Source organism: Solanum tuberosum, unplaced genomic scaffold (genome assembly GCF_000226075.1).
Source record: "Solanum tuberosum cultivar DM 1-3 516 R44 unplaced genomic scaffold, SolTub_3.0 scf00076, whole genome shotgun sequence".
Taxonomy (NCBI): domain Eukaryota; kingdom Viridiplantae; phylum Streptophyta; class Magnoliopsida; order Solanales; family Solanaceae; genus Solanum; species Solanum tuberosum.
Window position 1 is genome coordinate 112,755 of NW_006239000.1, and position 13,726 is coordinate 126,480.

Sequence of the window (13,726 nt, forward strand, 5' to 3'; positions counted from 1 at the left end):
GCTTTTTTTTTTTTTTTTGAGAATAGTAACAGTTCTCTATTCCAGCAAGATTTTGGTGTCAACTTTTATGTTTTCATAATAAGCAAACTCAAGTTGATTTCTCACTTTAAATTTGAGGAGGCCTATTACAATATCAAGAGAATACATGTCAAGATTCTATTTGTTTAGATTCATTGTACTGAATAAGGAAAATCTTATGGAGATAGAAGTAAGCATCTTGGAAAAGGCAGTACTTGTCATTTGGTGGGAGATTGACTTTGATAAATAATGTATGGGATGACAATTTCAAAAATTTAAATAATGTATGGGGTGGTATTCAAACATATGTTATATCTCTAATTCCAGTCCCAACAAAGGTGGAGAAGAGATGAAACATGTTGAAGAGTAATTTCTTATGGGAAGAAAATTCTGGAAGGGGGAAAATACATTTAGTCAAATGGTCCACTATTATGAAAGATGAAGAGAGAGGGGAATGGGAGTAAAGTATCCAAGACATAACAATAAAAACTTATTGTGCATGATAGGGATGGAAAATTTTCAGTTGGAAGATTGTACAGAAAAAAATTGTCCTCACAGCCTGGGAACATCCCTGGACCTTGTAAACAAATATGGAAATCTAATATCCCTACGAAGATCAAGTTTTTCACATGGAAGGTATGTAGAAGAGCATGTCTTGACTCAGGAGAAACTGAAAAAGAGAGGTTTTGAGATTGTCTGAAGGTGAAAGGAGGAAACAAAGAGTCATCTGTTTCTTCATTGTAGAGTGACTTCTCAAGTGTGGCATATGTTTCTTAATCTCCTCCAAAAACCATGGGTGATACCTGAGCATACGGCAGATCTTCTAACCTGCTGGATGAAGAGAGGAGGGAGTAAAAAACAGAAAAAATGGTGGAGCCTAGTCCCTTTTTGCATATGGTGGTCAGTCTGGAAGGAAAGAAATTATAGATGTTTTGAGAATATGACTAATCCAATGCAGAAAGTAAAAGAAAACTGCATTAATACTTTATATCTTTGGTGTAAAGAAGAGGGTATAGATGAGGTAGAACAGCTAGTAGACTTCCTAGGCTCTCTGTAATAATGATTATTTGCACTGTGATTTTTTGATGGTTGACAGCGTACCCACATTGCTGAGGAATACAACTTTACGTTGCTTGAAAAAAAAAAAAAGAAGTTTATTGTGCATGTGGCTTTTGGAGTGATAATCTCAAATTATGTAAAGGATTGAGACTGTTGTTCCAATCCAGTGATAGCTCCTAATGGTGTTGCAGTGTAGCAGCAAATAAGAGGGTTCTGGAAAGAGTCAGATGAGAATACTTAATGAAAAATGGGCAATGCAGAAAAGATTAAACTGTTAAGTGAAAAATGGGCAATGCAGAAAAGATTAAACTGTTAAGTGAAAAATGGGCAATGCAGAAAAGATTAAACTGTTAAGTGAAAAATGGGCAATGCAGAAAAGATTAAACTGTTAAGTGAAAAATGGGCAATGCAGAAAAGATTAAACTGTTAAGTGAAAAATGGTTGGAGGATATGACACTATAAGATCTTTTTCCAGAATTTTTCTCTCGTGAACACAAGGATTGCAGTATTGGTAATTGCTCTTCTGACAATGGATAAAAGTTGCAGTTTAGGAGTCGGTCTAATGATTGAGAGATTGAAGATGTTAACCCGCTGCTGCAAAAATTGACTTCAGTGGTGATTGTTGAGTGTTCAAAATATAATTAACTAATAAAAGTGTGTTCTCTCTAACAACTTAAACTTTTAGATGAGATGGTCACACACTTCAACATGGTACCAGAGCAGGCAGAAGTCCTGGGATCGAACAACTTAAGCTTTTAGATGAGATGGTCACACACTTCAACATTGAGGATAGGGAGGACTCATACACTGGACAGCCAGTAAAGATAGGAGGTTCTCTGTTAAATCCTGTTATAAGTAGCTTCCTTGTTTATAGGTCAAAGCGGATTCGGAATTATCTTTCATTCCAAGGCATAACTTGTATCCATGCGTTTCATATTCGTCCAGAGTTCGCTTAGGAATACAGCTATGCCTGCCCCCAAAATGTTGCAAGTTCAAGGATACAAAGTAAATGAATGGCCTGCTAAGATGATCTGTGAGACTAAAGTTCCTCCTAAATTGGCATGTTTGTATGGTTTGCAGCATGTGGTTGTTGCTTGACTCGATAAGCTACAAATACTTTGAATCAACCAGGCAGATTTTCATGCATTACTATCTAATTTTGGCAAATCTAAGGCCCATTGTTCTTAGATTTTTTTGGTTTTCATTTGGTGATTCCTGAGGGCCGAAAGCAATTGCTTAGTGCTAGCAGCATCAGAGGATTAACAAATGGCAAAGGCAAAGCTGGATGTCGATACCATTATGCACAATCTTGTTTGCAACTTATTCCCTGGTTTAAACCTTTTTTTAATATGATGTTGACCCTTAATGCTATTCACCAGTTCTATTCTTCTGTCAGTTTGCTATTTTGATCAGGTTAGTCATTTTGATACATTCTAGATTTTACATAATCTTGTTTGCAACTTATGTCCCCGTTTGAACCTTTTATATAAATGTTGATCTTTAGTGCGATTCAGCTTTTTGTGGATCTGCTATTTGATCAGGCTAATCATTCTGATACATTCTTCCTCGTATGCAGGAGGTATTGTGAACAATACTCTGAGGCCAACAATTCCTAACTACTGTGATTCAGAATGGAGGTGCTTGATGGAGCAATGCTGGTCCCCAAATCCTGCATCTAGGCCCTCTTTTACAGAAATTGCCAGCCGATTACGGTTATTGTCGTCTGCTTCCCAGAACAAAACTACCGGTCAAAAGGCAACTAAATAATAGTTGTCTACCTACCTTCCACTTGTTTATGTGGAAATTAATTTATTTTGTTGAAGCAACAAGCGTTATGCTTGGGCATTTATATAAACAATTGCTCTACTTATATTTGCGTATCTTGTTCTGGAAAAGCAAGAAAATAAATCTTTTATTCATTAACAATAACCCTTTTTGCAATTGAAAAATTCACGGCCCATTTTGCACGTCTGTCTGTCCTGTAGCGAAGAAATAATGCTGCTAATCTTCTGCTACCGAGGAAGGGAAAGTTCACAGTTGGGTATCAAAAAGTGATGATCCTATTGAAACTCTAAATTTTGGGTCAAAACAAGTTAATGTTATTAGATGGAAATGTAGAGAGAGAGCTGTAAAAATGCCATTGGTGCTGATGCTCAATAGGAACCACCAGTATTACAATTTGGATTTGTCCACAAGTAGAGTTGTAAAAAGGCAGGTCAGTATTGAATAACCATTAGACTGAAAACCATTGAACAAGTAGCAGCAACCTCGTCCTCAAGGTTGTTCAATCCTAATTAAGGAAGGCAGTGAAGAGCATGATGTGCAAAGTAGTACTTATCATTTAGTTGAAACCAAAAGGAGCAGTTGGACGGAATATTAAAAATGGTTGCAAAATTATGGTTGGAAGACATTGGGATTTTTGTTTGTTTATACCTAATAAAAATAGATAAAAACAATATTATTATTGTGTGGTGAGGATCACGAGACGTGTGGCGTTGACCACAACTACGGGACCATATATATGCCTGACACAAAGAGATTGAATTGAAAGAAAGAGGAGAAATGGAGTGCGTGTCTCCTTTCAAATCAGACATACTCAAAGGGAAAGTAGCACTATTGACCGGAGGCGGTTCCGGCATCGGCCTTGAGATCTCCACTCAGTTCGGCAAACATGGTGCCTCCGTTGCCATCATGGGACGCCGCAAGGCCGTCCTCGACTCCGCCGTCTCCTACCTTCAATCCTTTGGTATTCCGGTAACTACTTTTCCTCCTCCACTTTTATCCATACATGCTAATTATAATTAGGTCGTTGATCACATGCACAAAATTTTACATGATTCTCATTTTGATTTACCCTAAATTAAACCTATCTGTTCATCCCTGCTTCTGAATATACCTGTACAGCTGCCATCCCCTTTTTGCCAACATCATGAAACCCTTAACAACATGTTACCGCTTCTTTTGGTGCTATAGTCCATGTACCATCAAACATCAAAGGGGCAGCTAGAGACTACCACTTTTATTTTCAACACTGCTCTGCTCTACTCCGCTCCTCTCCTCTCCTTCACTTGTTTAACTTTCCTTTGCACATCCCCTAGGCAATTGGCTTGCAGGGGGACGTCCGCAAGCAAGAAGATGCAAAAAGAGTTGTAGAGTTAACTGTCAAACAGTTTGGGAAGCTCGACATTCTTGTTAATGCTGCAGCTGGCAATTTCCTTGTGTCTCCTGAGGATTTGTCTCCTAATGGCTTCAGGACAGGTTTGTTTCATAAGATTCAGTTTCGTATGTTTTAACACTCCACTACCATTCAAGTAGGATGTAGGAAGAAGAGGAAAAACAGACATGATTTGATAACAACCACTCATAACAGCTTTCTTAAGATCTTCACATAATCATAGCCATTCTGAATGTTTAACCCTTGATGTTGTAGGAGATATTCTCTTCTAGTGGGTAGCTTGACTTAGAAATCGTTAGAATCTGCTCAATTATATTCTAACCAGCTTCTTCAAAATGGCTAGTCTCTATATTGAAGGTGATTCAAGGTTCAAAGGCTGAGAGCTTGGTTAAAGAAACTGCCTTGTCATGAGTGAAAAATTCCTTTTAAGACCTTCTGTGTTGTCAGCCTGTCTTACTCTATTTTCCTAAAACAAGAGTAGAAGAGGAAAGTTTATTGTTTGTTTCTCCATTGATCTCTTGGGCTTATGGAAGCTTCTTGAGGAGGTTATGGAAAGAAGGTTGAGTGAGGGGAGTGCTTGTAGTAAAAGAGTATAGCAAGTCACTTTCCTCTCTTAGATTTGAAGTGAGGGGAAGGCTTTCACAGATTACATACTGATTCTTTTTGTATGATCATGATGGCTTTTGCAGTACTAGATATTGATTCTGTTGGTACATTCACTATGTGCCATGAGGCACTTAACTATATCAAGAAAGGGGGACCTGGGAGGAGTTTGACGTCTGGTGGAATGATACTGAACATCAGTGCTACTTTGCATTACACTGCATCTTGGTATCAAATCCATGTAGCTGCTGCCAAGGTTTGGAACTTTTGCTTCAAGCATAGTTTGTGTTCATTTTTGTTGTGTTATTTATAACTCCCATTCACATCATCTCTCTGTACAGGCTGCTGTTGATGCAGTCACTAGAAATTTGGCTCTAGAATGGGGCACAGACTATGATATTAGGGTCAATGGTATTGCACCAGGCCCTATAGGTGATACTGCTGGCATGCGTAAACTTGGACCGGAAGAGATAAGCAATAAGAGCAAAGAATACATGCCTTTGTACAAACTTGGGGAGAAATATGATATTGCCATGGCTGCTCTGTACCTTGCGTCAGATGCTGGTTGGTATCTGATGCTTTTTAGACTTGCACATATATGATCTGGTTAAATTTTAAGATATTAAATATAAATTGAGATAGATGCATCTTGTCATTAGTGACATGGTTCAAATTAGGTGACAGACATTTTCCACTTCTACTCCCTGCTCTTGCCTCATCACCAGGTGCATGTCCAAGTTCTCTACTAATGTGACCAGTTAGTGTCAGTTTCTTGCTATGAACAGCTATTGTCAGTTCTTGCTATCCACTTGTGGCATCTCTCTTCCTGTTCCTTATACTGGGTTGAATTTGCAAATGAGGACTCACTTTTCCACTATTTTTCTCTCACTGGAGGTTCAGACTGACTTGACTCCAACTACCACTTCTACATTGTTCTTCCGGGCAATATGTGCTGCCAATCAGTGTGGACCTAGTGTTTATGCATTGGGCCTGGATAAATCCACTGCTTTTGACTCCAATCTTGAATATTTTTTAATGGAAATCCACATTTGAACCAATTGCTCTTATCTTCGACCTTGAAATATGTATGTTAAATTCCATATTTAAACCAAATTGCTTTTAGCTCTGGTCTTGAGTATGTGTGCAGAAGTTCACATCTGAATACATTGCTTTTAGAGCCGACCTAGAATATGTATGTGAAAATTCGTTAGTATTGGTAATCTGAAGGACCTTGCATGCTGCTTCAATAGAGCCAATGATGCAGTGATGTCGGCTTCGAACCCGCCGTTACACATCCTGAACTTGCTCCTGCTTCCAATGAAAAGGAGAGAGAGAGAGAGAGAGCAACCATTGCTTATCCTGTACTTAAAACAGGTTGTGCTCTCTTGTTGTTGGCTTCTAGGGAACTTGTTCAACAATCTTCTGTTTTTACTGTGAGATAAGAGTGTGCCATACTTTGTAGTGCTTACATTGTTCGCAAACCTGTTATTACTGCTATGCCTCCTCAATTTGTATTGGTTTTAAAATGTTTATACACAGTGCAATTGAAGAAAGCTCATTGCATTACTGGAAAACATACTTTTTTCCCTGAAGAGCATGCATAATTCCCGAATCGTGCATTCATTTAGTGCAGTGATGTGGAACATCCACTCTACCTGCAGTTTTTGCTAAATCAAGACTTCAAATTCCCACAAATTGCTTCTTGCTTGTAGTAATCTCCTTTTTTCTTGTTTATGCTTCCTGTGTATATAGGCAAATACATCAACGGAACCATCATGCCTGTCGATGGAGGACTCTGGCTTAGCAGACCTCGACATCTACCTAAAGATGCAGTTAAAGAGCTCTCTCGAACAGTGGAGAAGAAATCAAGAAATGCACCAGTAGGAGTTCCTCCCAGTAAGCTTTGAGTTTATCAACTATACTTATTAGGCATTGTGGTTAAACACAGCACATGGGAGCAATTACAGTGCAGTCGCAGCAAGGAACTTGTTGAAAAACTCTAGTATTATTTCTGGCTAGTGTCCATTGCCATACATTTAAATACATATACTAGGCTATTGGAAACTTAAATTGGACAGCAAATTATGTTAGTACTTTGTTTTTGTTTTTGTGTACCATTCAATAAAGACAGATACCCAGCAAGTATTAAGTCAAAAGATTTCCTACAGGTGTTTCATTTCATGTCCCAGGCTACACAATTGCAGCGGGTTGGAGAAAGGGAATATGGAACCATTTGTTAAGTTAGTTACTTAATTAAAAGAAATGGTGTCCAGTAGGAGGACGCATGTCATAAAATCAGCACTGCACCCCGGAGCAAACTTCGCTGAAGCCGTTTGCATCTCGTTCTAGCTTTCCTATTATTCACAATCCCGTCATCAGGCAGAATTATATGCATTGTTTCTTTTAGAAAAAAACGGAAATGGATAGTTCAGTTGCAAGAATACAAGACATTATATAACCATCACAGCTCATTCATAGCTGAGGTTGCCAGGAAAGAACCTAGCAGCCTCTTCCTTGAAATTGTGCGGAGTCGTTAGTAGCAGAGCAGTATGTTGGGTCGAAAAGATAAATATCTTCCCTCCCTCTATTCTTTTCAGCAAACACTAGTTCAAAGAGGTCATTGCTGGACTGCTTAATAGTTTACACTCGAATTACAATGAGACTTTTCCTTTATTACACAACATAAATAAGCTACTTATGTAAAATCTTTATCAAAGGATGCTAGATGCAGGATTCTCTCTGTTCCCTTCTGCTCCTAAGCTCGCAGCTAAAAGCTACTCACCTAAAAAATCATAGAAAAATAACATGCTCCTTTTGAGGAACTATCACGCTGCAAGATCAAAGGTCAGGCATATTTATGGGCCCAAGAACCTTCAATCCCTTTTCTGCTAGCTCCAGTTGAGGCATTTCATAGCAGTATAATATATGCTTAGCCAAGTGCCTCAGCACACTAGGAATCTCCTATCTCCTCACAGCTAAATGTCTCAGCACACCCCGCATTTAATTGTCCAAAAAATTATTCTTAGTTTACATTCATTTATGAGCAAGTAGTATCCTGACTTTGCACATGAATAAGGGTTAAATATCACCTCTTCTAGTACAATATTTCTGCTGTCCAAGCTTTATTTTTTCAGAGACATGGCTTCCTCAATTTTTTTAATGACCATGCTCAGACTGCATCCATTCTCAATAGCTTTTACAGCAGCTCGATGTGCATGTTTGTGCCATTTCAGCAGATTATAAGATTGCAACAGCGACCACCTTGCTTGATTTGACATCTGTTGAAAAATTTGAATGTTGCATTATAAAAGCAAAGAGTTACTAGACAAGCAAATAACTTTAACCAGAGAAAGACCTGTGCCACAGAGAGTGGGGGTTCCAGAAGAATACTGATGCTTCGGAAGAGATTTTCATCATTTTCTCCACCTTCAGCCTCTCCATAAATAAGAGCTTCAGCTGCAATCCCAGCAAATAGAACCATGCAGTACCTGACAATTTTATTTTTAATTACCTTGGTGCAAGAAACTGCAGCAAACAAAATAGTCAAAAAAGGTTTCTTGATCTCCTTTTTAATGGAGATTTGACGAGACATCGAGCAAAGAACTAAATATATTGCTTGCAGAAAATCCAGAGAAATGGTTCCAGCATAGAAATGTATTTCGTCCACGGAACAAATGTAAGCAAAATGACTGGCTAGGAAATCTACCTGTCAAATGTGGTACCACTTAACTGGCCTTCAGCAAGCTCATTTTCAAGTTTTTCATCCCAAAACTGTGTTCCTGCCTGCATGAAAGAAAAATAAAAGAAGATCACAAGCCAAAATGAGAAATTTTAACTGTTCAAATAGTTCTAAAATGGGTCCACAACCTTATGTGTGGAGGACAACTTTGATTTCCAAGAAAACAAGAAACTAAAGAACTCACTATTTTAATTGTAAATTCTTCTCATAGAACAAGGACAGCCACTACTGAGGAAAAGGAAAATATAAGGGACACCTACATAATTATGTTACACTGTGCCATGTAGAAAAAAAATTATTTATACACCGTGCAACCCCTATTCTTCAATAGAAAAATACTGACAAGACAACTGCAAGAGTCTATGCTGACACATAGCCGATACTTGTTCTACAACTGGTCCTCTCAAAGGGTATAACTTTGGAAGCTTCTACAAGCAACAACAACATACCAAGTGTAATCCCACAAGTGGGGTCTGGAAAATAAGAAAAGGTTGTATAATGTCATGGATAAAATTGTTGTAATGTGGCATCTAATAGAATACTCTTTGTGCATGTTCAGACAGAAACAGATGTCTTGAATTCCCATCTGCTCGCCTTAGACTTAAGGAGAATGGTAAAAGCAGTTATCTATGTAATACGGTCTTTGTTGGCTGTTATTTTAACAAGTGATCCAGCATTACACTCTGAACAAGAGAGACAATTAGAAGGATCTACAGTGACATACCTGTCCTTGAATGCCCATCTGCATTGCAACAATTGGGTCTAAAATTACACCACGAATTGGACAACCCATTAGGTATGCTGCAGTCATATCAGTGGATAAATGAATTACTATAAGAGGTAGGTTAGGCTTACAACTTTACATTCCTTCGAATGTTACAGACAATAAGTGCTGATAGTAGTAGAAAGGCCAAGACTAATAATCTGAGCAGTTGATGTTGGGTAAACAAGCTGATGATATCTATGGCAAGTCATCGCATCGAAACATTAATATTCAGAAGTACAGATTATCCTAACTTAATCTCTGGAAGATGGATGAATCAAATTTCTGAAGTTCTTTCATTCTATTGCAGTAAATTCATCAAATGTTTGCAGAAACATGGTTTACCAACAAGGAGATGGCCTGCTTCATGAACACAAATTCGACGCTTGTAGGGAGGCCAGAAGCTGGAGATTTGTGCTAAGCAGGAACCACCAAGTAATATAGCATCTAGCATGGCAAGCCCCAAAACTGCAGCAATGTTAGGCCTAATATCTATTCCTTGGTTCAGCAGAAACGTGACTCCAGCCAATGATGTTGCCAAAAGAAAGCTAGATGTTCCAGAAAGACCCCACTTCTTTGGCGAAAGTTTGGTCACTGAACTACAGAAGAGTTAAAAAACATGTTACTAAATCAGTACACTTTCTCCTAAAGAAAGTCAGAAAAAGAAACTTATTCTGCGAATATTCCATGTAAATATGCAAGTTGAAACAATTTAGGTGCTTCAGAGAATTGATATGGATTTGCACTGACCATCTAAACCAGTTGAAGACTTTAAGACGGTTGGTGTGACATCCCGTGGCCCTTCCAAAACTGCAGATATAGGCACTGTTGTCAAGATTTGTGACAAAGAATGTTGCAAAAACGATGATATTAACGTGAACGCTTTTGGAATGTGGGAGATAACCAATGATGAAATGATTTTTGTGCAGCAAAAACTGAATATACAGAAGTAGGGTTTCAGCTTTATAGTTTAGTGAAGTAGTTGAAGGCAATATCCACACATATATGACTCTCTCTCTCTCTCCCTATGCGTACGGCTCCAACATGGAATTCTGTTTGTTTTTTTTTTTTCCTTTTTTAATAAGGTAAGGTATATCTTTAAATACGGAAAAAGATTCACTTTAGGAACCAGCAAATGTGTGTTTCATACATTTGATGACATGAAATCAGCAAGTTTCAGGAAATTGACTCGAAAATGCCAATGTAGAAGTAGAATAGATAAAGCACTTCATCACAAAGACAATGATGAAATATTCTCACACTTAATTAGAAATGGGGATTCTGTAAATAGCTAACGTTAACGTCACCTGCTTTTCCATGGCCTATTCAGAATTGTCTGTGTTGTTTTCTAGGACAGAAAAGGGTGAAAGGATAAAAAGATATGGGCTTCATCCAGAAGTCTGGCTTAACAAGCACATGCATATCAACAAATGCTAGTCAGACTATCATTTAGTTTTGCACCACTGCTTATGCTTCTGGTAAGCAGTTACATCCAAATTCCAATTTAGATGAATAACTGCGGTAGAACAAGCAACATCATTTTGATTGAGGTTCAATCATCCACAATCCATTATTCAGTAACACAAACAGTCGTCTCATTACAAATGAAAGAATCATAAAATTACTATCCTTGATTAACCAATAGTGTAGAGTGATTACAGGGAAATGTAGACAAGTGGAGTGTTTGCATTCGGAGGAAGAGAAGTTAAGGTTTTACTTTACCAATAGTGTTGTATTTGGCGAAATTAGGCAAGAGACCTTTGTCCTTGAGAAAAGCATAAGCACTTCCAACAAGCCTCATATCATCGGCATTCAAGCATGTATCTAAAACCTGCCAGTCTCTTTCGATCGGGGACCAATCCAACTTACCGATTGACGAGTCTTCTCTCAAGTAGCGGAGAGCTCGAGAAAGATCTTTGTCCTTAACTGCTTGCTCGTATTCCCTTAAAGCTCTAATTTTTAGGTGACGATGACGACCCCCTTTCCTGTCGTCGCCATTTCGGTAAACCGTCAAATGAGTTGTGCCGGAATTCGGACGACAAAAATCAAGTGCCTTCATCCTCATCCTATTCTTCTTTTTCCGACCCTTACTTGCTTTACATTATATGTACCAAACTCTTGTGTTGCGGTATAGAATGAAGCACGTAATATTCCCAAAAAAAAACATTTTTCCTCTTATTTAACTATGACATTAATATATTGTTTGCAAAATTTGAAATTGAAAGAATGAGTACCAAAATGCTAATTACATATATTAAAAATTGGTAACATTATAGGAGAACTATAGAATTTCACTAATGGTTGTGGATCTATATTGATCTTTAATAATAATCAACTGACATGAAATTGAATAATCTGTAAGATGGATTCACTATTTCACAAATAAATTTATCATGATGATTTCCTATTGGTGAATTTGAAGAATAGTAGACATATTATCGAATAAGCATTAGAAAACGAGTGAAGTAAGGCTTATGATTAGTTAAGGTAACTTGCAAAAACAAAAAATATAAAAACTCAACACACAGTTAATATACTTGCAGTGCAAGTAGCTTTTATGTGCATACTTGAGTAAATAATTGTAATTCATTGAGCCTTTAGAAATTCTTCCATATAAACTTTATGGTGATTAATTATCAAAAGTTACTCTTGATAAAATATCATGATCATACAATAATGGTTACCCTCATTATAGGAATATTGATTATTCCTTCATTTGAGATTAAGAGTAGTCAAATACATATGTCTGTTCTAGATATATATATGGATGTACGAGCCTTGCTATTGCTTTTATCGAGTTGCTTGTTTAGTAGATATATGTGATTTCATGCTAAAATCCTAAAACATATATGGAGTTTTATGTTTATGAGAAAATGTTATGAGTTAGTTAATTATGATAGTTAGTTTACTAGTCTAATCAGTTAGTTAGTCTGTTCAGTTAATTAGTTAGAATAAGTTTGTTACTGATTCCTTTCTATCAACATGTCAACTCACTAGTTAGTTAGAGTTTGTTTTTCTCATTCTGTATAAATGTGTGTTCTCATCATAATGGAAATCAGTTAATTGATTCCTCCCAATTATGTGTCTTCCTCTCTGCTCTCTTTGTTAATTGCATCCATGGATGACTAGCCATGGTCATGAGGTATTCTTCACATGGTATCAGAGCACGAGGTATTTCGATTTGTATGTGCATCTTCGATCTTGTTCTGGTTCTGTGTTGATTTTTCGATCGTTTTGCTAGTTTGAGTTTTTTTTTGGATCTGGTTCTGTGTTGATTTTTCGAAGTTGATTGCTTTGATTGTTTGAGGTTTTTGGATCCGCTGTTTCTCTTCACTTAGATCGATTTATTCTTGGTGATTTGTTTGTTTTGAATCCACTATGGTGATTGAGGGTGATTCTTCTTCAACTGAGAATGTTGTGAGCAACAATGGCGTTGATCTGAGTTCCCCTTTGTATATGCATCCCTCCGATAATCCAGGTGTCTCGTTAGTTCAAATTCCTTTTGATGGAGTAGGGTATAGATCATGGAGACGAAGTGTTCTCAGAGTTTTGTCAGTTAAGAATAAACTGGGTTTTATCAATGGTGATTGCAAGAGGCCCGATCCAGGAACATCACAATTCCGTCAATGGGGAAGATGTGATGACATGGTTACTTCCTGGATTCTTAACTCCTTGGCTAAGGAAATTGCAGAAAGTGTGGAATATGTTTCTGATTCATTCGAATTGTGGAAGGAGTTGGAAGATCGATATGATCAGACTAATGGTGCAAAGTTATACCAGATTCAGCGTGAGATCAATGAACTATCACAGGGAAATTTAGACATTACTACTTACTATACTAAGATGAAAAGGTTGTGGGAAGAGTTGAATTGCATATCAGAACTCAATGTAACTGTAATTGCACTTGTGGAGCTAAGGATAGTGTGTTTAAGACATAGCAGGATAGGAGATTGATACAATTCCTTATGGGATTAAATGAGGTCTATACTGTAATTCGAGGGAATATCCTCATGATGAATCCATTGCCTTCCCTAGCACAAACTTTTTCTTTGTTAGTACAGGATGAAAAACAGAGAGAGATTAAACCTAATGCTCAGGTGTTCATGGAGTCTGCAGCTCTGAATGCAGGCAATTCAGGGAAGAAGGTCATGGAGTCTGTTGCTTTCAATGCAAATGGCTCGGCAGGAGCAAGTACTTCCAGGTCTACTAGGCAAAATTATTCTTCTACAAACAACACCAACACCAATTTTAGAACTAACTATTCTCAGACCAATTCCTACATTGGTAACAGGACTCGTATTATATGTGATTACTGCAAGAGACCAGGACACATCAGGGACAAATGCTATAAGTTGCATGGTTACCCACA

The 13,726-nt window shown here is 37.7% G+C and overlaps 3 protein-coding genes across 4 annotated transcripts in view; 2 read left to right on the plus strand and 1 right to left on the minus strand.

Moving 5' to 3' along the window:
* The window catches only part of LOC102604714 (uncharacterized), a 10,612-nt gene extending 7,130 nt beyond the window's left edge, over positions 1–3,482 (plus strand). For both annotated transcript variants that reach the window (XM_015308129.1, XM_006345963.2), the window contains exon 9: positions 2,654–3,482. In XM_015308129.1, the coding sequence (XP_015163615.1) occupies positions 2,654–2,844 (191 nt within the window). In that variant the 3' untranslated portion in view covers positions 2,845–3,482. The remainder of the gene's footprint in view (positions 1–2,653) is intronic.
* Positions 3,483–3,557: 75 nt separating this feature from the next.
* LOC102605057 (peroxisomal 2,4-dienoyl-CoA reductase) lies at positions 3,558–7,020 on the plus strand. Its single transcript, XM_006345964.2, has 5 exons — positions 3,558–3,831; positions 4,176–4,335; positions 4,942–5,111; positions 5,197–5,419; positions 6,608–7,020. The coding sequence occupies exons 1-5, from the start codon at positions 3,640–3,642 to the stop codon at positions 6,760–6,762; spliced, it is 900 nt and encodes a 299-aa protein (XP_006346026.1). The 5' UTR covers positions 3,558–3,639; the 3' UTR covers positions 6,763–7,020.
* Positions 7,021–7,398: 378 nt separating this feature from the next.
* Positions 7,399–11,491, minus strand: LOC102605389 (uncharacterized). The gene is made up of 7 exons (XM_006345965.2): positions 11,080–11,491; positions 10,108–10,167; positions 9,703–9,951; positions 9,319–9,395; positions 8,562–8,638; positions 8,211–8,343; positions 7,399–8,133 (listed from the first exon to the last, which is right to left on the minus strand). Exons 1-7 carry the CDS (start codon positions 11,420–11,422, stop codon positions 7,978–7,980), a joined length of 1,095 nt encoding a protein of 364 aa, XP_006346027.1. The 5' UTR covers positions 11,423–11,491; the 3' UTR covers positions 7,399–7,977.
* Between the last annotated feature and the right edge of the window lie 2,235 nt (positions 11,492–13,726).